This window comes from Fusarium fujikuroi, chromosome FFUJ_chr11 (genome assembly GCF_900079805.1).
Source record: "Fusarium fujikuroi IMI 58289 draft genome, chromosome FFUJ_chr11".
Lineage (NCBI taxonomy): Eukaryota > Fungi > Ascomycota > Sordariomycetes > Hypocreales > Nectriaceae > Fusarium > Fusarium fujikuroi.
Genome location: NC_036632.1, coordinates 1,015,861 through 1,041,654, shown reverse-complemented (window position 1 = coordinate 1,041,654; position 25,794 = coordinate 1,015,861). Strand labels below are relative to the sequence as shown.

Below are 25,794 nucleotides of genomic sequence, written 5' to 3'. Positions count from 1 at the left end.
AGTTTAGAGTGAATCGGCGGAGATGCGGGGCTGATATTTGCGGGGTATACGTACCGAAAAGAAGGCTTGACGCGCTATCCTAAAATGAAAGTCTAATGGATCAGTTACCCAAGCTCTGTATAGCCTCAATTCTGTATCGCTATATACCAGACCTTTGAATAGCTGAGCCTCAATGTGAATCCAGTTTCTATCGCAAACCGAATTGGCCTTCGGGCTACATTACTCCGAGATGCAAGCCATCATTCCCCAAGAGATAACTTGGCAAGGCTGCCTACCGCCTGATTTTACCACTGTCTCTGAGTGGTGAAAGATAAGCCACAAATATGAAAAGGCCGCAGAATGAGTACGTAAGCGTGAGATTGTTCCCCAGCATCGTCCGTTAGGCATCCGAAATCGTTACTGACGGGTCTCTTGTTCGTTTAACTTCGTTGTCGTTAGTCCCGCATACCAAGACCAGTGCGAGAGTATTTGTATCAGTCTACACACAGCCCAAGTCAACAGGAAATCCATCTCAATGTCGCAGCAAAGTGAAAATAGATCCTTGCTCGATGACCTGGATGCTTTCATCGATATGGCCCGAGAGGTTGTCGATGTAGCACCGGCAGATGATCCTGATCGCATCATCTGGGTTCACGAGCTGGGGAATACTCTGCGTCGTCGCTTCACCGTTACTGGGGTACTTGCTGATCTGGAGGATTCAATCAAGCTGGGCCAAGAAGCAATCGATACCGCTCCAAATGATTACATTCACCGAGGCGTTCTCCTGGATAGCCTCGGTGTTCACTTGGCGATCCGATTTGCCCAAACTGGATCACTAGCTGATCTCGAACGAGCTATCCAAGTCACACGAGAAGCGATCGATGTGGCAGTAGACTCGGATGATAGAGCCTTTCGGCTTACGCACTTGGCAAATCACCTTGGAGAGCGCTATGAGGGAACAGGGTCTTCTATAGATCTTGAAGAGGCGATAGAAGTGGCTCAGTCAGCCGTAGACTTGACTCCGCTCGATAGCCCCAAGAGACCTGGGCGACTTAATACTCTGGCAAACCAGCTACACGAACGCTATGGAAGAACAGGAATTCTTGCAGAGCTCGACAAAGTTATTGACATCTGTCGTGGGATCGCCAAAGCTGGTGTAGAGGGATCGCCCGATCAAGCTCTCTTTAAGTCCAACCTTGCTGGTCACCTTGGAGATCGCTACCTCAGGACAGGCGACACAAATGACCTTGATGAAGCAATTCAACTCGCACAAGAGGCATTGACCACCCTGCCGCAAAGCCATGCAGACATTCCTAATCTTTCGAGTAACCTCTCGATCTGGCTTGCGAAACGGTATATACGAAATCGAGAAGCAAAAGATGTTGAAGAAGCTATCAAGATGGGGCACCAATCCATTACTGTCGCTCAACCAGGAAACCCAAGTCTTGCTCAGTACATGAGCAATCTTGCAGACTGTTATTGGAATCGTCATACTTTGACGAATTACATGGACGACTTTGACGCTGCCGTGAATCTCTATCGGTCTGCTCTAAACCACGCTAACTCCAACATCCAAACAAGAATTGCAGCTGGAAAGTTTCTCTTTGAGACATATGCACATGCTTCTCAATGGCAGCATGCTCTTGATGCATCTCAAACAACCTTCGACCTATTGCCGCAACTGACACCGAGGTCGCTTGGCTTCGCCGATAAACAACGTATGCTCGGTCGAATAGTAGACCTCGCTTGCGATGCCGCAGCCGTGAAGCTTCACGCTGGCGAAAAACCCTTTCTTGCTCTAAGCGTACTGGAGAAAGGCCGTGGAGTACTTCCTGCAGCAATTGAACAGATTCGTGTGGATGTTCTCGACCTAGAAGAGATTCATCCTGATCTCGCAGGACGATTTCTGGAACTCAGCCAGATTCTCGATAAGCCCATTCAAGGTGGCGATTCGGTCTCAGCTCAAGCTATCGCAAACCGCCGGGGTGAGGCAAGTGCCGAATTAGACAGTCTAATTCTCGAGATTCGGAAACATCCAGGGTTCAGTGACTTTCTGGAATCGTCAAACGAAGATGACGTCCGAGCGGCGGCCAGTTTGGGACCTATCGTGGTTGTCAACCTTAGCAAATTTCGGTGTGACGCGATTCTTGTCGAAACACACCAAATTACATCATTATCCCTGCCCAATCTGACCAATGACAAGATGAACGAGAAAGAGAGTCAGAATTCGTTAACTAGCCCTTCCATGCTGGAATGGCTCTGGGATGTAGCCGCCAACCCTATTCTCCAGGCACTTGGTATTCAAGGCCCTCCACCAGGTGATGACTGGCCTCACATCTGGTGGATTCCAACTGGGAGACTGGGTAGGCTCCCATTCCACGCCTTTGGACATCATTATCTAGGGTCAACCCAGACAGTACTGGATAGAGTGATCTCATCGTACAGCTCATCCATCCGGGCCCTTATCAACGGCCGAAAACTTCGTTCAGATTCAGTCCAAGATAAAGCTGTCTTGGTAGCGATGGAAGAAACTACTGCCCAGATAAAGCTTCCATTTGTCAAAGAAGAGGTCTCAGCTATCGTCAAAATCTGCAAGTCAATGAACCTCGAGTCTCGCGTTCCCGAGCAGCACAAGCAGGCTGTCTTGGAAGAGCTTCAAAACTGCAAAGTCTTCCACTTTGCTGGTCATGGAAAGACGGATGGCAACCCTTCTCAAAGCGGACTGCTTCTGACCGATGGCATATTGACAGTATCTGAACTTATGGATATCAACCTTCGGAAACATGCTCCGTTCTTGGCATATCTTTCCGCTTGTGGGACAGGTCAGGTTGGAGGAGATGCTTTCTTCGATGAGAGCATCCACCTGATCAGCGCATGTCAGCTAGCCGGTTTTCGGCATGTGGTTGGTACACTCTGGGAAGTCAGCGATAAGTCATGTGTTGAAGTATCACAGACTGTGTACGAGTCGATAAGAGATGAAGGGTTCTTAGACAGGTCTGTTTGCTCGGGTCTGCACAAAGCTATGAGGCAGCTCCGAGACAAGTGGTTAAGTGGACCAGAGCAGTGCTTGAATGGGATGGCCAGTGGTGAGAGAGAAGATGCATGGACACGAGACATTCTTTCTTGCGATGAGGGTGATGAAGAGATGGAGAAACTTGTCTGGGTCCCCTTTGTCCATTTTGGTGGATAAGGTACAGCCATGGAGAGACACGGTGGGGATATTAATGGTTTCTTAAATGGTCTATCAATCACCATGATATTATCGTGATATGAAGATAAGCCTCACTTTGTCTTGCCCAAATTTCGGTAACTCCAGTTTGATCTCACAGTAGATTACAAGCTAAGCAATCATCCGACTAAAGATGCGCCAGACTTATTGAACGTCTCACCTTTATATAACAGTTGCTCGCAATTTGTCGTGACATGTCTCGACCCTCTGCGCCTGGAACTAAGACGTCGATTTCGCCGCTGTTGTGCTTTCACTCCGGGTATGAGGCTCAAGAGGAAATGTCTGCAACTCAGGCGTCACGCCACCATACACTCGCTCCCATCTCGAGGCAAGTGCCGCAGGCGTCTCCCATGCATACTCAGGATCACGAAGCCATATTCGGAGCAGATGTCTCCTGCACGTGGTGTTTCCATCAGTTTCTGATCTCAATGTTGCAACTTACAAGACAGGGGAATGTCACTCACTGCTTATCCTTGGTATCGGTGAAACCGTCACGGGCATGGAAAATGGCCACATTGTTTACATACTGCATGTCGCCTTTCTCAAAATTAGTAGATACACTGAATCTCTCACCCAGAAAGTGCAGAGTATCGAGAGCTTCGGCCTGGGCCTCGGTGATAGGTGGTAGATGTTTGCCACGAGGTATCTCTCCAAAGCCAACATAGTAGCGGCGTCCATACTGAAGAAGGATTCTATCAGGAGTCTTCCCATCGGCGCTGGCAGGCAGATGATGGATTAGTGGGCGGCTCATGAACTTGTCGGTATCGTTGACCGTCTTTGTGAAGCTGTACAGCCGAAGGCAATCAGTAACGTAGTTCCTCGTCGTGGATTGGCACATCGGGACATTTGACGTACAGTTCTGCGTCCCAGCGTTGGCTTAGAGTGTGAATGAGATCTGGCCGCGTGGCAGCAATATGATTATACACACGCCATGTGCTAGCCAAGCGACTGGCACCTCCCTCAGCGGCCGTGGATAGGGCAAAAAGAGAAACGATATCTCCAGAGTCGGTATGGAAGACCTGTTTGTCAGCAGTGTAGGCAGGTGTTCCAATCTTGATCTTGGCCTTGTCCCTAGACTCGCCGAGACCAGAGCGAACGTCCTTGATATGTCCAATCACAACATCAGCGCGCTCGCCTTGGAAGTACGCATCCTGGCGGCCCCGTATGGAGCCTATGTGGGAGGAGACTCCGGCGTATATGATGATGTTCTCTTCACGGGAGTACCGATCAACATCTAAGCCTCTAATGACAAAGAAGCCATGCCCGAAGTGTAGTTCGCGAGATAAACGGCGCAGCTCGCCATGTAGCGTGGGGAGGGGAAAGGTCTCTTGTGTGATATAGCCCTTGGAGATATTGAGGGCTATTTCTCGGCATCCTGTCAGTCATAGTACACCAAGCCATATACTAGAGAACACCGACATTTAAAGTGTGCAAGGGCCTTGTCAATCTCCTCTAGTTGATCAGCCGAAAGAACGTACGTCCAGTCATAGTGCTGGGCAAGAGTTTCTCCGTCCCAAACGAGGTCTCCCTTGAGCTCCTTGGGGAAACCCTCGGGGAGGGACTTGGTAAGATCCTCTGTCTGGGTCCGTCGAGCTACACGCGCTTGGTATTTGTCCCAATCTGGGTGATAGGAGATATCCGGTTGACCAGGTGGGGGTAAAGCAGCAGGCGTGATACCAAAGGTTGGGGCGGACGCAGGTGGGAGAGCAGAGATAGTAGCTGTGGCGGCCATGGTAGCTTGGACAATAACGTCTGAATGAGGTTTGGTATCAAGGGTGAATAAGATGTTCTACTCGCTTGGTTATATTTTGTATACGAAGTGATAGTGCTCTTAGGTTTATAAGAACTGGGTGCATTCTGGTGACAGATCGGCGAAACATCGAACACCGCGAAGGGGTTGTAATCACGCCATTCACCAGACAAGGATGTGGCATCACCAACAAATTTCCCAAGAAGGAAATAAATACAGAAAGTAACTATATCCCTCGCTTATATAAATGAATCGATTTCGTGATCAAGTGATACGGCTGTTATGATTGACGTTTGCTAAAAGACAAAGTCGGTCCTATAGGTTTACCCCTCAAACTGCATCACGACTATGCTAGGTTGTAAGCACGTCATATAGTAGATCGCCACTCATTGGACAACTTCTTCCCGCGGGAGATACTCCCAACACATCAGTAAACGACACCTGTTATGTTGCTCAGATATACCCGCGGGAGTTAGTGGAGGTTTCATGACCTAACAACAGCTCAGTCAATTATAGTATCACAGATGGCGCAACTCTGTGGCTTTAGCACGTTTACGTGCGTCCCTTGTACTTAACACCAAAACATCAATGGCGTAACTTTAAACTTAACCTTAACGAGGATAAAAGGACTAATTTAGACACTCTTTTAGTCAAAGGTCTTCACTTCCAACCCTAGCCGTGATTGTATGCCACGATGATGCTGGAGCCACAACGGACGAGCTCTTGGCGATCAGGGCGAACCTGAACGATAAAAATGTTCTCGTTCCTCGTTCAGCCCAATTGCCCTTCTCATATCACACGCATTTACATCTTGACAGCCCAGCATGGGATTGCCTTTCAGCCCGAAGTCGCAGGCTACTAGCCAGGCTGTTCCAGAGCACCCACAGTCGGACTCTGAGGCTTCTATCATTCGTGATGGCGACCTTGCCTACGTACGTCAAACAGCTGGGAATGGCGCTTCAGGATATCAAGAGGCTGTCGGTGCTCCTGTCGAGACACGATCGCCGTTAGGATACCACGTCAATTGGCTGACTATAATATTCCTGAACCTCAATCATATGGTCGGCACCGGCATCTTCTCCACGCCAGCTACCATCCTGCGCCTCACAGGCTCAGTCGGTCTAGCCCTCGTCTACTGGGTCATTGGATTCCTCTTGGCTGTCGCAGGACTCGCTGTCCACATGGAGTTCACCAGTTACTTCCCCAACCGCAGCGGGTCCGAGGTCGTGTGGCTTGAGCAGGGCTTCCCCCGACCCAAGCACCTTTTCCCTGTCGCCTTCGCTGTTCAATCTGTGCTGCTGTCATTCAGTAGCAGCAACACGATTGTCCTCTCCAACTACCTCTGGCGTATCGTTGGCCGTGATCCGGAACCCTGGGAACTCAAGGGCGTTGCTATTGCAGCTTACACGCTAGCTGTCATTACTGTGATCGCTCATAACAGGTATTCGCTCTGGGCGATCAACGTTATCGGTGCCTTGAAGCTGCTTCTGCTACTCTTCATCTCCATCTCGGGACTTGTCATCCTCGGAGGCCATTTCGGCCGGATTGAGAACCCGGGCATTAACTTCCGCCATGGTTTTCAAGGCACTACATCGAGCGGTTACAGTCTATCTCAGGCCATGGTCAACATCACTTTTGCCTTCTCAGGTTGGCAAAACGCTTTCAGCATGGCCAATGAGATCAAGAATCCCATCCCAACCTTGAAAAAGAATGCCACCGCTTCCTTGCTCATTGTCTTCTCTCTATACTTCCTCTGCAACGTCGCCTACTTTGCGGCAGTCCCCAAGGACATCTTTCTAGAATCGAAAGAGCTGGCCGCTGCAGTTTTCTTTCGGACGGCCTTTGGATCATCCGCTGAATCTGCCCTGAACTTTTGTGTCCTCCTGAGCTCCTTTGGTAACCTTCTCGCTGTCCTTATCAGTCAGTCCCGTCAAATTCGCGAGATTGCACGTCAAGGCGTCCTCCCTTGGACGGAATTCTGGGTCTCAACTAAACCTTTTGGCACTCCCATCGGTCCCTATCTACTCAAATGGGGCTTCACCTTTCTGATGATCGTCGCTCCCCCAGCAGGTGACGCCTTTCAGTTCGTTGTCTCTCTCAAGACGTACCCAGACGCCATTTTCCACGCTGCCATGGGCGTTGGTCTTCTACTAATCCGTCGCCGCCGTTCTCGATCGGGTACTCCCAGATCTGACTTCCGAGCATGGTGGGCTCTTGTTATACTTTACCTCTTAGCCCAAGCCTTTCTGCTCGTCATGCCCTGGATTCCACCAGAGGGCGGTATTTATGCCGGAACAGTTAGTTTGTGAGTACTGCCTTCAGATCTAATTAAGATCAAATACTGACAACAAGTCGTAGCCTATGGTGTACCTACATGATTGTCGGAATTGGCATCATGGCTGTCTGCGGTATCTACTACTACCTTTGGATGAAGGTCCTCCCTCGCTGGGGTAACTACAGCATTCGATCCCAGGTAATTTCCGTGGACGACAATGGCGCGAATACGCATCGCCTTTTGCGGGTGCCCAATTCTGAGGTGGCTCAGTGGGATGCTACCCATGACGATCTTGGCCGCGATATACCACCTCAGCAGGTAATCAGTAGCAACAATAGTAGCTCTGAGAAGTAGTATCAGTAGCTATTAGAATAAGAGGCTCGTGGGAATATACATAGGTAGCATCGGAATATGGACCATTTTGGGAATTCTACGCTGTCAGCCCGACCGTTTTAAGCCGACGCAGGCGACCCACTTGTCTCAGGCATCCAAGTACAAGTCCAGGACAGAACCAACACGCCAATGACAAGAGGAGGCCGCCATAATTTTGCAAGTCCTCAGCTTCCATAATTACCTGCTAAAATTCTCGCACATAGACTATTTGTATATGCTCCATTCTTGCTTCGCTTTCACCAAGACCCTCGTGCCCAGAGCAAAAGATGCTGCCGCCTCCCCCTCCGCGGTTGTCTTTCCGTGCCCCGGCGACTGGCGACCGCTCAACTCCACAAGCGCCAGTTGTTTCTGAGAGCGGTCCCGCTGGAGGCCTGTTGCTGGAGCTGATCAAGCATAATGGCGCACCATTCAACGATCACTGGGCATATTTTGTCCGATCTAGCTCGAGTGCGTCAGTTGGTATCGTGTATGAAGCTATTGGCGATGTCCGCAGCGGATTCCAACGCCAGACCCGTAGGAATCATGACCTGACTCACGATCCACCTTCATCTCGTATTCCACTCCAGTGGCTTGAAGGCAAGTTTGTTAACGAAGAGATGATGCTTCATGGCCAAGAGTCAATGCCCATGTGCATCCTTGAGGAAAGCCTACATAAGGTCAAGGTGCCCGAAAAGACATTAAATGACACGACTAAGAGAGTAAGGGCTTCGCCTTTGATCATGCCTATCAGATGGCTCAGAGTGGCGAATCCTTGACTAACGGATTGACTATCCATAGGAAGTCCCCAAAAAGAGAATCGTACAAAGGAATTGCCAGACATGGATAGTCGAGTCAGCGGATCAATTGGCTGCGGATAGTATTCTCTCTTCAGATGTCGCTGCCTATCTTCATGCCACGAAGCAAGTCTAAACAGTTGCCAAGATGTTGCACTTAAACGGGTGAAGTTTATCAGATTTTCTATCAAGAAATTAAGCTAGGTGATGTGGAGAATAATCGATACTAGCTAGAGTGGATTTACAATTGAGAGGAGCTTCGAGTCTGGACTAAACCGTTGATCCTTTTGCTCCAAGTCGCCATCACTAATCATATGTGCTCGTGGCTGACGTGTGAAGTGGTTGGAAATGTTCCATGATGATCCTCTTCATAGTGAATTCCTGAGGAGTTCGTTCTACTCGTCCGACGGAGTTGAGAAGGGTGGTGACAGTTAGCGCGCGCCTGGTCTGACCACCAACAAGTAAACTAAGGAAGGCGGAGACAATTACTCTTATCTATGGCTCAGTTCATCAATGCCTAAATGGATTTGCCTAAATAGGCACGTATTTAGGTCAACTTAGTATATATAGGCGATAGACTCATAGACATGATGCAGGTTCTTAATTTCTTATCCTACCGTCACGAGCTAGCATCATGTCCACATCTTACAAGCATACTCTATTCCTCTGGATCGAAGGTTACTTTCCCAAGCGAATCACCTATTACCTTCTCTCCAAGGGCATCTGCTCGTCTGTCGAACAGCTGTATGATGGAAAGACCAACGAGAGCAATCTGAAAATAGTGCCCATTACTTTTACTGGCGATGGCTTCGTTTCACAAGATCCTGAAGAGCCCTTGCCACCCGGTAGCAAAGTGCCCGCACTCCGTCTTGATGATACTGAGAGTGGCAGATCAGTCTTGATCCACGAGACATGTAGCATCATCAACTATCTGGAAGAAGTGTTTACCGGCAACAAGTACCGTCAGATGTGGGCTACAAGTCCCATTAACAGAGCCATTGCCCAAGACGTCATCAGCTACATCGCCCTCGCCACAGACGCCGGACGAATCTGGCTTATCAATTGCGCTCCATACATGGCAGCTTTTTGGAAGATCCCCGATTCTGAGCTCAGTCTCTCCGCCGGACGTCGCGCCCGACGGGAATTCGAAGGGCACTTCAAAACGCTGCAGGATATGGCGGCTGACAATCTTACTGCAACTGGCTGGCTTACGCCTGCGGCTGACGGAGGTCCGGGCATGGCTGACGTGATGCTCGCTGCGACGGTGAGACATACGGAGTTGAGCTGGGGTGAATTTATTTTGGAGCATAAGGGGCTTGGGAGGTTGAGGGAGTGGTATGAGAGGTTCAAGACATTGGGGTTCTGGTACGAGTTGGAGGAGACGGGGCGATTTCCTGATAATGCGAAACGTGGTGAGGGATCCGTTCAGAAGTAGCTGATGAAATGGAATGGCGGCTTGCAAGGGGCTTGGCCTGACTCAATGCATCGCTGTGCGTGATGTCTAATGGTGTTAACACTTGAGCATGCTTTCCCAGGCGAAATACTGTCACAGTTAGTTGCCTTCGCATCTGAGAGTCTCAGCACGCACTAAGCGTATGGGATACGGCATTTCTTTGGTGGCACGCGCTATCTTCACTGACCCCGGTGCCCTGAACAAATGACATCAGGATACTGGGGTTATAGGGCCCACCAGGCCTATCAACTGTCAAAGCTTTCCCGGCACTTGTAGAGGGAGATTAGGTGCTCATTGCCCGTCTTTCAGCACCAATGCAACGGCCTGTAATTGGCGCGATCCGTAGCTTCCGGCTTTTGAAAGCACGGCTAGCGAAACCTGTTCTCCCTTGGGACCCCTCTCGAAGCTTGGTTAACTTTACAGCTCCCAACATTCTCACCTCAACAGTACACCAACATCATCAATCACCATGGCCAGAACAACGCTGACTCACATCCCCCTCGCGTACCGCATCCTCTTCCTCTGGTTCGAGCCATTTGCCGCCTTCGCCGGCTCCTTGATCATCTGGTTCGCCCCCGAAATGTTCCTCAACACAATGACCCCGACCGCCAAATTCGCGCCCGACAATCGCGTTATCTACAATCAGGTCGCAGCGACATACACGCTCTTTGCCTACAACGAAGCGATTCTTCTACGCGCTACCAATGATCTTCGTGTTTGGAGGACTGTGCTGATTGGGATTCTGATCTGCGATGCGCTACATCTGTATGCAAGCTGGCTTGCGATTCCAGACGTGTTTTGGAACCCGGCGGCGTGGAGATGGGAGGATTGGGTCAATTTGGGGAGTTTGTGGGGACAGGGCGCTGTGAGGGTCGCGTTTTTGATGGGGATTGGTTTGCAAGGAAATACTCGTGTCAAGGCCGATTGAGATCAACTGATCAAGACATGGAAGCGATGAGGCTCAATAGGTTGGACTGAGTGAGGCACAGTCGTCGGCATTACTCCGTACAATCTTGGCAATCCGGCCAGAATCTTGCCGAGCGCTGGTCACCCTTGTCACAGCCAGCGGCACAGTCGCCAAATGGTGGGCTCAGAACCCCGACAACCACTGCCATCGCTTCGAGTCAATGCATTCTTTCATGGCATTAAGATGCACCATAGTAATTACCATTTCAAATTATTCCCTCCACACTCTTTTTCTTTGTCGTTATGCCAAGTTCCACAGAGAAGGACTGTAACCCTGCTCATCAGATATTACTCTCCCGGGTAGACTAACCAGTTCAAATGAGCAAAGCCTGTAGCTCAAGCCAATGTATTCTGGATACGTAGAATAATATTTGATAGCATCTAAGTGGGGAGAAGAGAAAACACTCTTGTCTGTGTCATTTTTCTCAAATTCGTGATTCGAGTTACCTCTTCATCTAGACACTTCTTTATGTTCTCAAAAAACTTGTTTCTATGGCGGAAACAACATCTTGTGCAGACACCGACCTACGGTACAGGGGAAGTTTTGAATGTTGTGTCTCTATGACCAGATACTGGAATCTCTATGCTGTCAAGATTCTGCTAAGTTTTGTCAACAGTTACTCATGGCTTATTGGTAATGTGCCTCTTCCCATAACAACGCATTTTTCTGTCTCAGAGACCTAACTAAGTTCTGGCCTCGCCTTGTCCCAATTTCTTGCTATTTTCAATTGCTCCTCTCGTAAGTTCTTTCCCATCTCCGGGCTTAGACGACTTGTCCACGTCATCTGATTTACCAATACTTGTAATGCACTGATTCGGATGTCCCAGTACGGGATCGGCATCAAGTTCCGAAGGAGAGTCTTGCTTTGGCTGAAAGGCTTTAATTCTGGGATTTGAAGCGTTGTCCGTCTGATACTCTGTTAGCTTTAGTCTCTTCTTCTACCCCTTCATTCTCCTTCGAGATGATTCGAGGGTTCTGTCATAGCCCTCTGCCTGATTATAACTTACACTTTCTCCAAATTTCCATCCAAATTTAAGTGCCGCTCCTTCATAGTTCTTTGTCCTTGAAGCCAGCTGGAAAGGATCTCTCTGCTGAGGACTGGCTTTCTGGCAATACGTCAGCTTCACCTATCTTTGATCTCGTCTTTCGTTCTGTTAAACAAGAATCCCTTTCAGACCCATTTTCTATCGCTCAAATCAGCCTATTCTTACTCGTACTTACTTTTCCCGCAGGTTTCGCCTCAAAGTTGAAAATGGGTGCTTTCTCCGTCTTTGGGACAGTTGCCAATGGAATCGGCTCACTATTATGCAGTGAAGATAGGTTGAAAGGTAAGTTGTTCGGCTCCAGATATTCATCAATGCTTCCCACTTGGTGCGGTGAAAATGTGCTCTGCCTAAATTTGTCTAATAGCGGAATTCGAATTTCTGACTGGCTTTGAAGGAGTGCATCCCAATCTGCGGAAGAACCGAGTAATTTGGCGGGACTGCCAAAGTGTTCCACGATAAAGTTCATATAGAACTTCCTCACCTTTGCGCCGGGTGAAGTGTTACGCCATACATCCTGGACGTCATCGCAGGTCATAGGTCGTCCAAATATTGGTCTTGTATGTTGTTCATAAAGGCGGCGCATTGAGTAGTTCTGAAATTCCACACATCGAAGCTTTTTACCAAGAACCCAACATTTCGCATCGGCATTAGAAATCAATACTGGCGATACAGAATCATAGGTTCCATAGTACATCCACTCCACAAAGAGGCCAAATGTATCAGGTTGATAGTACTGAAGCCTGATTCGGTTATGAGACTCCTGGAGATTTGAGCAGCAGATTTCCTTTAGGTAAGGTGAGTAATGTGAGACCAAATTTATGGGAAGACACCATGTCTTGAATGACTTTGTTTCATCCCAGCTCGACGATGGTGTTTGTGCTCCGACTTGAATTTCTACTCCAGTCCCTTGAAGTCTGCCTGAATTAGTAAAATCTCAGCTAGGATGATAGTCGACATACAGTTGCATTTTACCTCTGTCAGCCAATGTCTTTTTGATCAAAAGCTTCGAGTCGGATGCGAAACAGGCCCCAGCATTCTGATTGGCAATTTCCGTGGCATTGTGGCCCTTGCCGTTCTTATAGTCCTCGAGCCTATGTTCCTCGAGGCTAAAAGTATTATAGTCCGAGTGAAAGGTAAACGTCTTGAATTCACATAGCTCATTGTTTATGCGATCTTGTAGGCGGTCGGTAGGTACTGGCTTGTTCCATGTACCAACTTTCGCGGCATTCGCGCCTTCATTGCCTATTAGTATACTCCATTGAAACGAACATCGTTTAATAAATTCATACTCTTGTGGCTAGGGACAGAGCCAAAAGAAAAACTATTCATGGTCAATGACGAGACAAAAGAGATCAATTACTGCAAGGATAGACTTACCTCATTGTTGATTCTGCTGGCGTGACGTGGCGTAGCGAGGTAGAGAGCGATTGAAAGTATGAGAGAGAATGTTTATGATCTGAAACCGGAAAATAGGCGCTACCTTTATCTCTTTCCATTCAGGCCGGAGTTTCGAGGGCAAGACACGTAAAACAGGTACAAAACAGGTACAAAACAGGAGACAAGCGCTAAGCACACTTATCACTGCAGCACAGCTGGCCATTCAGAAGCCACCTTTCAAGCCACACCGGATTTCAACCTCTGAATCCAATAGAATTGCGCGATTAAACGCTTGGTACATGCGAGCTGAGTAGCCAGAAGGATCAGCTCTTTGCGGACCAGGTACCTTAGGGGTAGATGCTGCGTTGGAATTTGAGAGAGAGCAGCCATCACGGCTTGGATAAAGCAGAATATCTAGTAGTCGCGCGACAACTCATGGCTACTCTGACGCTTTTTTTGAGTTGATGGAAGTTTACTATACATCGTGGCCACCAAGCAGTAAATAACTGGCTCGCCGAGACACTCAACTGTTCGCCCGATCAATAACGTAACGTTGATTAGCAAGGTGCCAATGGTAAGATGACCCTTTCAGCCCCCGTCAGGTATCAAACCAACCCCGCTTTTTAAACATTACATATAAAGTTATCAGATATCCCCAAACGCCCGCCGAAGCCTACCTACATAGAAATCCTTAAGCTCTATAGTGAGGTCTTGAGATGATAATGGCCAATAACCCAACGGGACTCCGCATCCTTTCTTTGGATGGTGGTGGTGTTAAGGGATACGGCTCTCTTCTCATTCTGAGGCGCATCTTCCGAACAATGGTGACGGAAGGCGGCCTCGAAAAAGAACCTCTGCCATGTGAAGTTTTCGACCTCATTGTAGGAACTTCGACTGGTGGCCTGATAGCTATCATGCTCGGGCGCCTTCGCTTGTCCATCGACGAATGCCTGCTTCAGTACGAGAAGACGGGCAAGGCTGTTTTCGACAAACCAATATCTCAGAACAAACTGGGGAAAATGTTCAAAAAGGCTACAAGCAGCGCTCTCTATGATATCGATAAACTCCAGGAGGAGATTCGGGTTTTACTTGGATCTTGCAGCATGGAGCCGGACTGTCCTTTTGTTGAAGACGGCAGTGGAAGTCCTTGCCGGGTGTAAGTTCAGCCCAAACCACACGGTTTCATGCGCAACAAAGTGCTGATTACTTGGTAGTATGGTGTGCGTCACTCGGGGCATCAACAGCCGCCCAGATGTTCTACGAAGCTATATGAGTAGCCATCCAACGCAGGAGAACTATAAATGCTCGATTTGGGAGGCAGCCAGCGCCACTGCTGCTGCTCCAACATTTTTCGATCCTGTCAAGCTCGCGGGCGGTGAATCATTTTGCGATGGAGGCATGCGCCGCAACAACCCCATCAATGAAACCGTCAACGAGCTCAACCGCGAGCTCGAGAGAGGATGGTCGGGGCGGTCACTGGGCTGCCTGATCAGCGTTGGCACTGGTGTTGTTGAAGCAGCCAAGATTTCAACTTCGGTCACTACACTTATTAGGGCTGTAGTTAAGATTTTGACTGACTCTGAAGATACGGCGGAGGAGTTTGTCAAGTCCCCGTTCGGCCGACAGTTGGAGAGCTCTGGGAGGTATTTCCGCTTCAACGTGCCTCAGGGCCTGCAGACTCTGAAACTTGACGAGTGGATGGAGACTGAGAAACTGAATGCCGCAACAACCGAGTATCTGTCAAAGTCGGGAACGGGTAACCTCGTAAAGCTATGTGCTCAAGCTCTCAACGATCCAGATGCATTGCGTTAGTACTCTAGTTCCTATATCGGTATCTGTGAGTAGAATCTAGGAGCTGATGAATATATAGTTAATATGCCCTTGTTTTCAAATCGTCAGCTAAGACTCGACAACCCATGCAATAATTTTGTGCAGAGACCTTTGTACCAAAGCCGTCTTCGCGAATACTTTTGGAACTTTAATTCCACGAAACCACAGATTTTTGTCCTCTGGGGCCTTGCCGGTGTTGGGTATGCCACGATGTGAAAGCTTCTACCGAAGATTCTAACAGGAGATCAGGAAAACTCAGCTTGCACTCAAATTCGCTGAGATGATGAAGACCCGGCTCAAGGTTTTCTGGGTCCCCGCAGATCAGCCTAGCAACTTTAATCAAGCCTATGCCAAGTTATTGGCTCAGATTCAGCCCGGGCATCAGTTAGCAAATGCCACACAGGACCTTCCAACCCTACTTGAAGAAACGTGCTCGCAGTTGGAGGCCAGCCCAGCAAGCTGGCTACTTGTTATTGATAATGCGGACGATTTTGACGAGTATCAACAGGCCATGGACCCTTACCTTCCCAGATCCGGGCGTATTCTTATCACCAGCAGAGATCCAAGGTTTCAGGGAGATGTTGCGGCTGTAGAAGATGGTATGAATGTTCTACCTATGGAGGAAGAAGAGAGTATAGAACTTCTCACCAAATCTATCCCCGGGAGACTTCTAAAGATGCCAACCGAAACGGAAGAAGCTCCGTCCTATCTCGTGAACATGCTGGGTAACCTACCCCTCGCTATTGCGCAGGCGGCTGCCAATATCAGGGACCAGCAAGTACCCCTTCGGGACTATATCAAGTTTTTCCAGGACGAAATGGACCCTTCCAGCAGCTTTCGTGTACCAGCCCGGGATAGGAACGCACGGGATCCCAGGAATGCGGAGCAATCGGTCAGCAAGACGTGGGGTGTCTCCTTGAATAGGTTGCGAGAATCCTCGCCCCCAACCGTACTGCTGCTCGGGTACATGTCTTGTCTACATTGGGACAGTATTCCTGTTGATTTGATACGTCAGCTGCCTAAATTTATGGGTTTTAGCCCAATCGAGTTCAGGCAAATGATTGCAGCAGGGCTCCAACTATCTCTAGTCCAAGAACACGACTTGGGGCAGTTTTCGGTACTACAAATGCACCCCCTGGTGCATGGGTATGCCTGGAGTCAAGTCGGGTCGACGGATAGCAAGTTTGTTGAAGAGATCGTATCCCTTCTTTGCGTAACATTCCCCCTTACAACAAGCCACTCTTCCGACTCCCCGGACTGGGTGTTGTCTGCGTTCCTTTCCTCCCATTGCCGCCGAGCTATTACTGTCTCCGAGAACGTATCTCTACAAAGCAAACAACTAGCGCGGTTGATGCAAGTATACAGCAGTTACTTGAATGAATTTGGAGACCTGAAATCGGCTCTGGTGATATCTACCCGTGCGCTTGACTTGGCAACGGCGATGTGGGGCCCCCATGATATATCTACCTTCCATGTCAGCAAAACTAGGATTGACTGCTTGCAGAGCAGTCAGATGCACCAAAAGGCATTAGAAGATATAGACGGTGGTCTAGAGTATTTGAACTCAGGAAGACACGGTTTAATGGAAACAGAGGTTGAGCGGCTAGGCGAGGTTGTTGATTTGCTCTGTACTAAGAGAACCATCTTCAGTGACTTGGTCAACCATCAAGCCGCCCTTGAAGTCGATATCCAAGCCGTCAACATTCTCACAGAAATACGAAAGATGGAGCCGCAAAGCCTGCCGGTCGAATCTGCGCTGTTGGTTGCACTTCACAACAAAGCTCACAGCCTGCATCGGCTGGCCAGATTAGATGAGGCAGAGGCCCTGAATCTGGAGGTTCTGAAGGACTCGTTGGGGTCAGATGGCTCCATCAAAGTGGATCAAAGTTCTTACCATGCCTTTCTTAATCTTCGTGGACAAATTGTAGCGGACAAGGAAAACGCTTCGCCGAATCAACACGTGGAAGCTCTAAAAATATTCAGTCTTGTATTTCAAGACACCCTGGAAACGCATGGTATAGGGAGTCGTGACACGTGGATTGCAGCGAATAATGTTCTCTCAGAACTTGCGGCGCTAGATGGAGACTCGCGAGTACAATTGACCTCGCTGGAACTTTTTGAGTTGCTATTTTCCTTGGTCAGCAAACAGGGTCTACCACAAAGAGCAAACCATCCGGAATTTCAATACGCCCTATGGAGTTTCTTGGGCCGCCTTAACGATTCTTTGGAGCTTCTGCAATCACCTGACTTTGAGCGATTATGGGGAATGCGAACTGAGTTCGTGAAGGTTTGCCAAATGACACAGGAGATACCATCCTTGTATACTGCGAGTCGAGCGAATGCAGCCGGTGTCATGCTACAGGCCCGCGGCAGGTTTGAGCTTGCCGAAGCCCGGCATAGGGAAGCCCTCGATATCTTGAATACGATGCCAGGAGAGGCCTTGGCGGCTAAGAATGCCCGGGATCTCTTCAATGTATCCCATTACAATATTATGTTGGCTCTGGCTCGTCAAGGTAGAGTGTATGAAGCACGTATCTACCGAGACGAGCACCGGAGCGATATATTCACGGCAGAGGAAACGTATGATTCATTGGAGGTGCGATTGGACAGGGACCTGAAAGACAAAAATGTATACGACCAGACTGTGGCTATGATGGCTTCAGGAGACCTCAGCCCAACTGACCAGTGGTGGCTGGATCATGCCACATCACTACAAAGAGCGCAAAAACGATATGGTTCCTTTATTAAGCCTTCAGCGACAGCTGATATCGCGGAACCACAACTATTGGGAGATGTTAAGAGAATTCTGACTTTTCCAAAGACGATAAAGAAAATGAAAAACGTCTTTCCATTTAAGAGAAGGAAACTACCGAAGATTGTATAATACGTATAATAAATGGAGAAACCAGTACACCATTCCTTTGTTCAGACGATACGAGAAAGCCCAAAGAAACATTAATTTATTCCTCTCTACACATATGCAAGTGCAAGACTGGGAATGGCTCTAGCTACAGCAAGGACAAACGGTAACCATCTTATTTACGGTGCCGAACAGAAACTCTTGGCTTTTGCTGAAGATGACAAAGCCTTGTCTCCAGAGTCTCCTCCATTAATCACATATCATATGTCCGTCCCGGGACTTGTTATAGCTTGCGAGGAGTATTCATCATTTGGATCAAGTTTCCAGTCTCTTCGACGAACGGAACAAGGGGCGTCTCACGAGAACAGACTTGCTATCTACGAGAGAGATAAAGAGACTGGGCTCTACTACTACAACATACGGCTATGCTCCGTGGCTTGGACGTTGGAGCTGCTACTGCCCCAATCGCGACACATATTCCCCGACTAGGCATGCCCTTATCTCTACGGATTGGGGCCGCTATCTTGGCTAGCGCTCGCTGTCAGCGATGAGGTCGCGGATGCTAGAGCGGAGAAACTTGGTGAGTGGATGGCGGGTCCGATTGAGCATGCGCAGAGATGGACAGGATCGCGTAGAAGCGATTAGCAAGTTCTTCCACGATCCGAGGCAGTCAGACAGGACCTGGGGGAGAATGCGATCTAGGATCTAGAGCCTTTTCTGAATACATGAGATCACAGTTTGCGTTCTCTTTTCCTTTACCTTGACTTTTACTTTAGCTTTCGAGTTCGGACTTTTTATGCGCTAGTTGCACTGGCTTCAGCGCTCCTGGCACAGTCAGCGAGCCTAAAAGAGCTGAGGCATCAATGCTTACGCCTCAGCTGACTACTCGTCCGCGAAATTTTGTAAACTTCCCCGAAAGCAACAAAACATGGACCTGTTCGACTCCCCAAGGTTCAGCCATCGTGTCGAGACATTGATGCAAAGCAATCGTGTCCCTGGCCTGTCTATCGCTATTATCCAGGGTGACCAGGTCAAGTCCGCAGGCTATGGCTTCGCCTCAGCCAAGCGTCAAGAACCATGCACTGCAGATACGCTCTTTGACATCGCATCTTCCTCCAAATCGCTCACTGCAGCTGCAATCTCTCTTTTAGTTGAAGATGCCAACTTTCCAGAAGTTCAATATGACTCACTTATGTCTGAACTGCTGCCCGACGATTCTGTCATGTCGGACGAATTACACACCAATACCGTCACTGTAGATGATCTCTTGGGGCATCACACTGGCATGCCTGGGTAAGAACCACTTGCGCTTAATAGACTGGGCTAACAGGGCTGTAGACACGATGATTCATACATGGGAATACGCGCTACTGAGCCTGATGATGCGCGATCAATCACGCGAAGTTTGCGAAATCTCGCTGTCACTGCGCTACCACGGACACGCTACATCTACTGCAACATGATGTACACTGTCTTGACGCATCTCATAGAAGCCAAGAGCAGGCAGTCCTTCAGCACATTCATACAAGAGCGCATCTTTGATCGTCTTGGCATGACGTCGAGCAGTCTGCAACCTGAAGGCGCCAAAGCTAAAGGTCACGATCATCTTCTCGCAAAAGGGCATGTCTGGGACAAGAAGTTCATGTCGTATCGCGAGTTCGATGCAGTGAACTGTCCAGAAGGCCAAGGTGCGAGGTCGGTGATATCCAGCGCCAACGATTTCATCAAGTTTCTCAGCGCCCTTATCGATCGCAACGGTCCTATAACTGAGGATGTATACCAAGGATTGACTCGGCCGCGATCTGAACGAAGTGCCAACCATCGTCAAAGGAAGGTCGGCATTGGCCACATTTTCTACACAGCGGGCATGGATCTATACTGGCAAAGCGAATATGCAGTGTTTGGGCATAGCGGCGATATCACAGGCTTTGGTAGTCGTTTTGTATTTCTGCCAGATCTCAGGTTTGGTGCTGTTGTGATGGGGAATTCCTCTGGAACCAACTCGGTAGCTGCACAGCTGTTTCGTGAATTCATCACAGAAGTCGTCAACTCCGACATGGGTCGACAGCAATTGAGCACGGTCGCTGGTAGAGGCATTCCTACGAAGTTGCCAGAAGTGCACATGCACCCAAAGTCAGAGTCACAAAAGCATCTCACGAAGGTTGTGAAGGGTAAGGACCAGAAAAGAGATATTACTGAGGCGAAAGTCACATCACAGAGGACTATGGCTCTCGGAGCTTATACCGGCGACTATTGGAATCCTGGGTATCACAACATGCGAGTGGAGATCAAAGACAATGGGCTGTTCATCGATGCGACAGACCGCTCAATGGGATTCACGGCCCGGCTCAAATACAGACGAGATCAGTCTATATTTGATGCACAGGTGCGAGACGCATTTGATACGGGTGACGAAGTCTTGATGATCGAGTTCACCATCGACGATGGCAAGGTCGTCAGGATGGGCATGGATCTAGAACCGCTGATTGGCGAATTGATATGGTTCGACAAAGTTGGGAATGAGTAATGATCCCAAGGTTGTCTTCTCAAGCCGAATGATGCAACTCTCCTATGTATCATGAGGGCAGAATGTGCATTTCAGTCGTCTCCAGCGAACTGACAGGAAGTACACCGCGACTGGGGTTTGCTATCCGCGTATTACCATACGTTGTCGTCATCGCTCCCAGTTTCCCCAAACTTAAAAGATCCAGTAACTCGAATGGGTGCTAACGGCTTCCAGTTCTTGTTTTGCTAGCTTCAAATCGCCAGCTCAACCCCGCAGTCTGTCGTGTCGATCTTGAGTAATTTATAAGCATAACATGGCCATCCAACCTGATCTCTAGGCATTTGAGTCTCTAATTGAAGTCTCATTCTGCTTACCCGGAAAAATGATGCCTTTCATCGCAGTCCTCCTGGCTGTCTTCTATGCCACGTTGGCGCTGGGCGATTCGTGCCCAGTCATCACCCAACAGCTCAGTGATCCACCTTATGAGAACTACTTCTACTCTGACTGCAATACCGACGCCCAAGTCGTTGTGACAAGTCCTCTTCCAGATAGTAACTTGTCCATCATCGGACCTCGACTCATTGTTGCGTGGCCTGCGGGGAACAGTGGTATATGCACTTTCTTCCAACCTCAAGACGAGAAGAATGGGACTCTAGCTATTGCGCTGGTCAATTCGACTCTCGGATCGCCACTCGGTGTGGTCAATCACGAAGAAAAGGGTTCAGATTATCCTTACGTTGGAGTGGAGGGCGTTTTGTCGTTCAACTCGTCGGCGAATCTCACGGTTTCCATTCTGGGTTCGATCCGGAACATAAGGGATTTTACAGAAGGGCCGAGTATCATTAATCCAGCCATTCAAAACGCCACAAACGTCACGAGAGTGAAGAATGGTGGTGTCCTTATATCGAGATTGTGGTTGGACAATGTGACGACGACGAACCTGTGGCTGGAGCCATGGCAGAACAAGGATATCAGCCTGTCAATTTATAATGACACTGTTAGCTTTGGAGCAGGCTTCTACAAGTTCTCGGCATCATTCAATTATCCCCAACTGAAACAGCTATCTCCCCAACAGGTCCTCAACAACCAGTCACAATCGCTCGCCAAGAAAGAACAGTCGGAGGTCAGGTCGTTGTCCTTCTTCTCGTATACCGACAAGCTGCTCGCAGGTGGCTGGCGTTTCTTGACGTACTTTGGCCGCGACACTATGATCTCCGCGCTTTTACTCGAGCCCGTTCTCAGTGCGGGGAATAGCTCAGCTTTGGAAGCAGTGATCGGGGCAGTGTTAGAACGGATCAATCGCACGGACGGATCTGTCTGCCATGAAGAGACCATCGGTGACTACGCGACGCTTCTTAACTTGCAGAACGGTATTTATTCGACAGCACCGGGCTTTACATATCCCATGATTGATACAGACTACTTCTTGCCAGTCCTCATGGATCGATATTTCAGCGCTACACCAAAGCGAGTCAAATCATTGCTGGGCACAAAGGCTGGCAACGTTGACGTCGAGAACTGGAATCTGACATGGGGCAATTTGAGCTACATCAACGCACAGAAGATCATGAACATCACAGCGGCGTTTGAGAAAGAACAGTCAGTGAAGAATTTGATCCAGCTCAAGAAGGGTGAGCTGGTTGGGCAATGGAGAGACTCGACATATGGTCTTGCCAATGGTCGGATACCCTTCGACGTGAACTGTGCTCTCGTTCCTGCAGCACTCTACGCTATTTCCAACTTGGCCAAGGTTGAAGGAGTATATCCCAATAATTCTGTGACCAGGGGCTGGGACTCTAGTGCGGCGAAGAGGGCTAAGATCTGGGAGGACAATACCTTGCCGTTGTTCCAGTATAATCTCACTGCTGAGACGGCTACATCAAATTTGAAGGACTACTTGAAAGAAAACACCTTCTACAACGGATCAATCCATGAAGATTCAGTTGCTAACTACTCATCTTCTGGGAAAGTCGTTGACTACGCTCTGGCCATAAATACCACCAAGGATGAGGAGAAGATACGCATCACACATACTGACACGGCATTCCGTCTGTTTCTTCTCAACTCAACCCAAGATTCTCAGCTCACGACCTTCTTGAATGCAACAGCCAACGCCATCCTCCGTCCATTCCCAGCCGGGCTCAGTACCCCTCTCGGCATCGTGGTGGCAAACCCAGCAGTAGCAGGCAATAAGGTCTTCACCGCCAACTTCACCAACGCCGCATATCATGGCACAGTGGTGTGGAGCTGGCAGCTCGCCCTCATGGCTAAAGGTCTCGAGCGTCAGCTTGCACGATGTTCATCGTCCCAGTCTAAAGATGACGATAATGTTCCTGCGTTTTGCAGCAATACCGATGTATATACAGCTTTGAAGAGTGCATACAATCGTCTGTGGGATATAATTGAGGATAATAATGAGAGGTTGCAGTCAGAAGTCTGGAGCTGGAGCTATGATTCGAAGAGTGGTTACAAGTTCGCGCCTCTAGGAACGTTGCCGCCTCCACCAGGACTGAGCTCTGGCACGGAGAGCAATGTGAGGCAGTTGTGGAGTTTGACGTTTTTGGCTGTGAAGAGGAACAAGGACTTTGCTTGATCTTCATATAAACATGATGTATATCGACTAAATGCGTTTCGTTGAATGAGGCAACATTAGTCTCTCGTTGTACAAGAGAAATTAAGAAGGATCATTACAGGCCATGATGAATCATCTTGTGCGGTGAAGTTTTGCACAGCAGCAAATACAAACAAGCGCCAACTCGTGCATCAGATCAGACGTGATCGTGTAGAGACTTCCCTGCGGCCCAGTCCTTTCGTCTCTGGAACACCAAGACATCAGACTCACTCCTCTCATCGGTGAATCTCGCGCTAGTCTTGGTGTACAGCGTGAAACCGTGGCGCTCAAAGATTTCGAGCAACGCCAGCAGCTTCAGTTGGGTTTCAGCTCCATCGCAATCTCGCGGTCTCCATGGGTACCCCTTGAACTTGATCTTGGCGCGGTCTGGTGTAACGTTATGTCGTTGTATGTCAATCATGAAAGTAGCGACGATATCGTTGACGAGATCTGTAGGCGGAAAGTTGAGAGTTTTTAGTTTGTCACCGCCGTGAAATGACACGTTTAGCCATTCGCAAGGAGGAGGGCGGTGATTTGCTTTGCGAAAGATAAGCGCATCTGTACTCGTCAGTATGTCTTGTCAGTTTCCAAGCATGGTGCGTATTCTCAGTACTCACCGTTCGTTGAGAGACTCTTGGTCACCTCAATGGGAGAGTAAATGACCCAACCCAGTACATGCATACCCTCCAGAATCTGAAGCGTCAACATCATCGCTTGTTTGCTACCACTGGGATCGTATTTCCATGCACAGCCTCCAAGCTTGAATTCGCGCGAGGCCTTTTGCGGATAAACCTTAACGATACCTCGGGGCCAAAATGTCCTCACAATCTGGTGGAGATCGGTTATTTCGACCTCAGAAAGGTTTGTAAGCCTGATGCGATCACGTCCATGACGTGTAATGGATGCGAAACGACTCTGGAAAGTTGATGGTCCAGCGGTTGACAAAGCGTGGCTGAATGGTGGCGGTGCCGCAGAGAAGACTTCAGGGTAATCGAAGGACGCGGATTTGGTCTGGTCGGACATTTTGGCGGTGAAATATTTGTGAAACCACATTTTTTACTGAGCACAGATGCGAATGATCGTGGTTTTATAGAAAAGAAAGCTTACATTGCGACGACGTTGAAAAAGTTAGCATTGTCTTCGGGCATCATGTAAACCATCGAAACCGGTTGATTAAGCATCGTGAGGCTACAAGGCGGGGTTTTGCAGCAGAAGCCAATAAAGCGTTGCTAACAACACATGGCCCAAAGCATAAGAGTATTCCTCAGGAAAACTCTTTGGCTGTCTAATCTAATTGATTGCGCTAAACACTGAAGATACACAAGAAAAGAAACGACGTCATTGGGCGGCAAGAACGCTTCTGGCCATCATTCACGCCCTTGGGGGCGGGGTACTACAAAATAGATTCATTCACGGTCCTCTCCTGCTGCTACCGTTAACAACTTCACACAGGACTCTTCAGTTGCTTTTTTTTAACTTTTCCTACAAACCATCCTGTTTGAAGTGTTTCGGAATACAGAAACCATGACTACTGAAGATCAGGATATTATCCTCACGGCCCAGTGCCTCTGCAAAGCGCATACCTTCACCACCAAAGTGCCTCGATCAAAGCTCCCTCTACCTGCGTCTATATGTCACTGCACCTCATGCCGAAACGCTACCGGTGCCATGTACAACTGCAACATAGACTGGCCTGGTTCAGCAAATGAAATTCGCAACTCTGATCTGAAACACTACAAATTCACCTCCAATTGCGAAATCTTGTTTTGCGGCTCATGTTCATGTCCAATGTTCTGGGATTCTCACTACGAAGATCAACCCCAAAACTTTGGCGTTTTCACGGGAGTCTTGAACAATGTTGACGTTGATAACTTCATCAACTTTACTAGGCAGATCTTTGTTGGTGACACGGTCGATGGAGGCCTTTCTCCGTGGCTACAGAATGTCAATGGTGATGGGGATAGGCCTTGCAGATGGATGAAGAAACCTGAAGACGGTGGAGAACTAGACGAAGACTGGCCAGCCGCGAGTGAAGATGCTCGATCCGATGCTCCTCCAGCCACAGATATACCTATCCGTTGTCATTGCAAAGGAGTCGACCTTGTCTTCCGTCCCGGCAACGTCGACTTCTCTACTATGGAGGCTGACGCGATTCCTTCGTTCATCGAGCCAAAGACCCATAAACACCTTGCGACACTCGATCCATGCCCCTCATGTCGCTTGTCAGTTGGTGTTGATGTCATGAATTGGACATTTGTAATGCCTCAGCAAATCGACTTTCCAGAAAAGACCGATGGGTCCGACTTTCCACGGAATACGCTTGATCTGAAGAGTGCAGTCGATGATCCCAACCGAGATCCTCGTTACGGCACACTCGCAATCTATCCAAGTTCGCCTGACGTTCAAAGATATTTCTGTTCGCGCTGCTCGGCAACGGTATCCTACACCGTTGACGATCGTCCAGAGTGTATTGACGTGGCTGTTGCACTGTTACATGCTCCTGAGGGAGCTCGTGCAGAGGGTATCTTGACCTGGCATCTTGGTGCCAAGATGATGGGAGAGTGGGACTTTGAGAGGGGCTGGAGAAAGGATTTCGCCATGTCAGTCAAGCACGCGTCAGAAAAGTGGCGTATCGAGAGAGGTTATTCCAAAACGTGGAGAAGGATTGCCTTTGAGAGTGAAGAGAAGCAGGATTGATTAATCACGGTCCCGCACACGAGAATATCCTATGCCATAGTCCTCATG

The 25,794-nt window shown here is 48.8% G+C and overlaps 12 protein-coding genes; 9 read left to right on the top strand and 3 right to left on the bottom strand.

Moving 5' to 3' along the window:
* Positions 1-514: 514 nt before the first annotated feature.
* Positions 515-3,169, top strand: FFUJ_11597 (uncharacterized protein; the record flags this gene model as incomplete). The annotated part of the gene is made up of 1 exon (XM_023570513.1): positions 515-3,169. One exon carries the CDS (start codon positions 515-517, stop codon positions 3,167-3,169), a length of 2,655 nt encoding a protein of 884 aa, XP_023437616.1.
* Positions 3,170-3,427: 258 nt separating this feature from the next.
* Positions 3,428-4,940, bottom strand: FFUJ_11596 (related to TfdA family oxidoreductase; the record flags this gene model as incomplete). XM_023570512.1 has 4 exons in its annotated part: positions 3,428-3,602; positions 3,673-3,993; positions 4,064-4,568; positions 4,628-4,940. 4 exons carry the CDS (start codon positions 4,938-4,940, stop codon positions 3,428-3,430), a joined length of 1,314 nt encoding a protein of 437 aa, XP_023437615.1.
* An 842-nt stretch (positions 4,941-5,782) lies between these two features.
* On the top strand, positions 5,783-7,587 carry FFUJ_11595 (related to high affinity methionine permease; the record flags this gene model as incomplete). XM_023570511.1 has 2 exons in its annotated part: positions 5,783-7,263; positions 7,317-7,587. 2 exons carry the CDS (start codon positions 5,783-5,785, stop codon positions 7,585-7,587), a joined length of 1,752 nt encoding a protein of 583 aa, XP_023437614.1.
* Positions 7,588-7,892: 305 nt separating this feature from the next.
* FFUJ_11594 (uncharacterized protein) lies at positions 7,893-8,535 on the top strand (the record flags this gene model as incomplete). XM_023570510.1 has 2 exons in its annotated part: positions 7,893-8,324; positions 8,404-8,535. 2 exons carry the CDS (start codon positions 7,893-7,895, stop codon positions 8,533-8,535), a joined length of 564 nt encoding a protein of 187 aa, XP_023437613.1.
* A 498-nt stretch (positions 8,536-9,033) lies between these two features.
* Positions 9,034-9,834, top strand: FFUJ_11593 (uncharacterized protein; the record flags this gene model as incomplete). Its single annotated transcript, XM_023570509.1, has 1 exon — positions 9,034-9,834. One exon carries the CDS (start codon positions 9,034-9,036, stop codon positions 9,832-9,834), a length of 801 nt encoding a protein of 266 aa, XP_023437612.1.
* A 487-nt stretch (positions 9,835-10,321) lies between these two features.
* FFUJ_11592 (uncharacterized protein) lies at positions 10,322-10,780 on the top strand (the record flags this gene model as incomplete). Its single annotated transcript, XM_023570508.1, has 1 exon — positions 10,322-10,780. The coding sequence occupies one exon, from the start codon at positions 10,322-10,324 to the stop codon at positions 10,778-10,780; it is 459 nt and encodes a 152-aa protein (XP_023437611.1).
* A 722-nt stretch (positions 10,781-11,502) lies between these two features.
* Positions 11,503-13,194, bottom strand: FFUJ_11591 (uncharacterized protein; the record flags this gene model as incomplete). XM_023570506.1 has 5 exons in its annotated part: positions 11,503-11,727; positions 11,827-11,925; positions 12,041-12,783; positions 12,838-13,098; positions 13,155-13,194. The coding sequence occupies 5 exons, from the start codon at positions 13,192-13,194 to the stop codon at positions 11,503-11,505; spliced, it is 1,368 nt and encodes a 455-aa protein (XP_023437610.1).
* A 770-nt stretch (positions 13,195-13,964) lies between these two features.
* Positions 13,965-17,956, top strand: FFUJ_11590 (related to calcium-independent phospholipase A2; the record flags this gene model as incomplete). XM_023570505.1 has 4 exons in its annotated part: positions 13,965-14,398; positions 14,457-15,049; positions 15,113-15,272; positions 15,322-17,956. The coding sequence occupies 4 exons, from the start codon at positions 13,965-13,967 to the stop codon at positions 17,954-17,956; spliced, it is 3,822 nt and encodes a 1,273-aa protein (XP_023437609.1).
* A 952-nt stretch (positions 17,957-18,908) lies between these two features.
* FFUJ_11589 (uncharacterized protein) lies at positions 18,909-20,459 on the top strand (the record flags this gene model as incomplete). XM_023570504.1 has 2 exons in its annotated part: positions 18,909-19,225; positions 19,271-20,459. 2 exons carry the CDS (start codon positions 18,909-18,911, stop codon positions 20,457-20,459), a joined length of 1,506 nt encoding a protein of 501 aa, XP_023437608.1.
* A 361-nt stretch (positions 20,460-20,820) lies between these two features.
* Positions 20,821-23,031, top strand: FFUJ_11588 (uncharacterized protein; the record flags this gene model as incomplete). Its single annotated transcript, XM_023570503.1, has 1 exon — positions 20,821-23,031. One exon carries the CDS (start codon positions 20,821-20,823, stop codon positions 23,029-23,031), a length of 2,211 nt encoding a protein of 736 aa, XP_023437607.1.
* A 175-nt stretch (positions 23,032-23,206) lies between these two features.
* FFUJ_11587 (uncharacterized protein) lies at positions 23,207-24,072 on the bottom strand (the record flags this gene model as incomplete). XM_023570502.1 has 2 exons in its annotated part: positions 23,207-23,607; positions 23,667-24,072. 2 exons carry the CDS (start codon positions 24,070-24,072, stop codon positions 23,207-23,209), a joined length of 807 nt encoding a protein of 268 aa, XP_023437606.1.
* A 501-nt stretch (positions 24,073-24,573) lies between these two features.
* Positions 24,574-25,746, top strand: FFUJ_11586 (uncharacterized protein; the record flags this gene model as incomplete). The annotated part of the gene is made up of 1 exon (XM_023570501.1): positions 24,574-25,746. The coding sequence occupies one exon, from the start codon at positions 24,574-24,576 to the stop codon at positions 25,744-25,746; it is 1,173 nt and encodes a 390-aa protein (XP_023437605.1).
* Between the last annotated feature and the right edge of the window lie 48 nt (positions 25,747-25,794).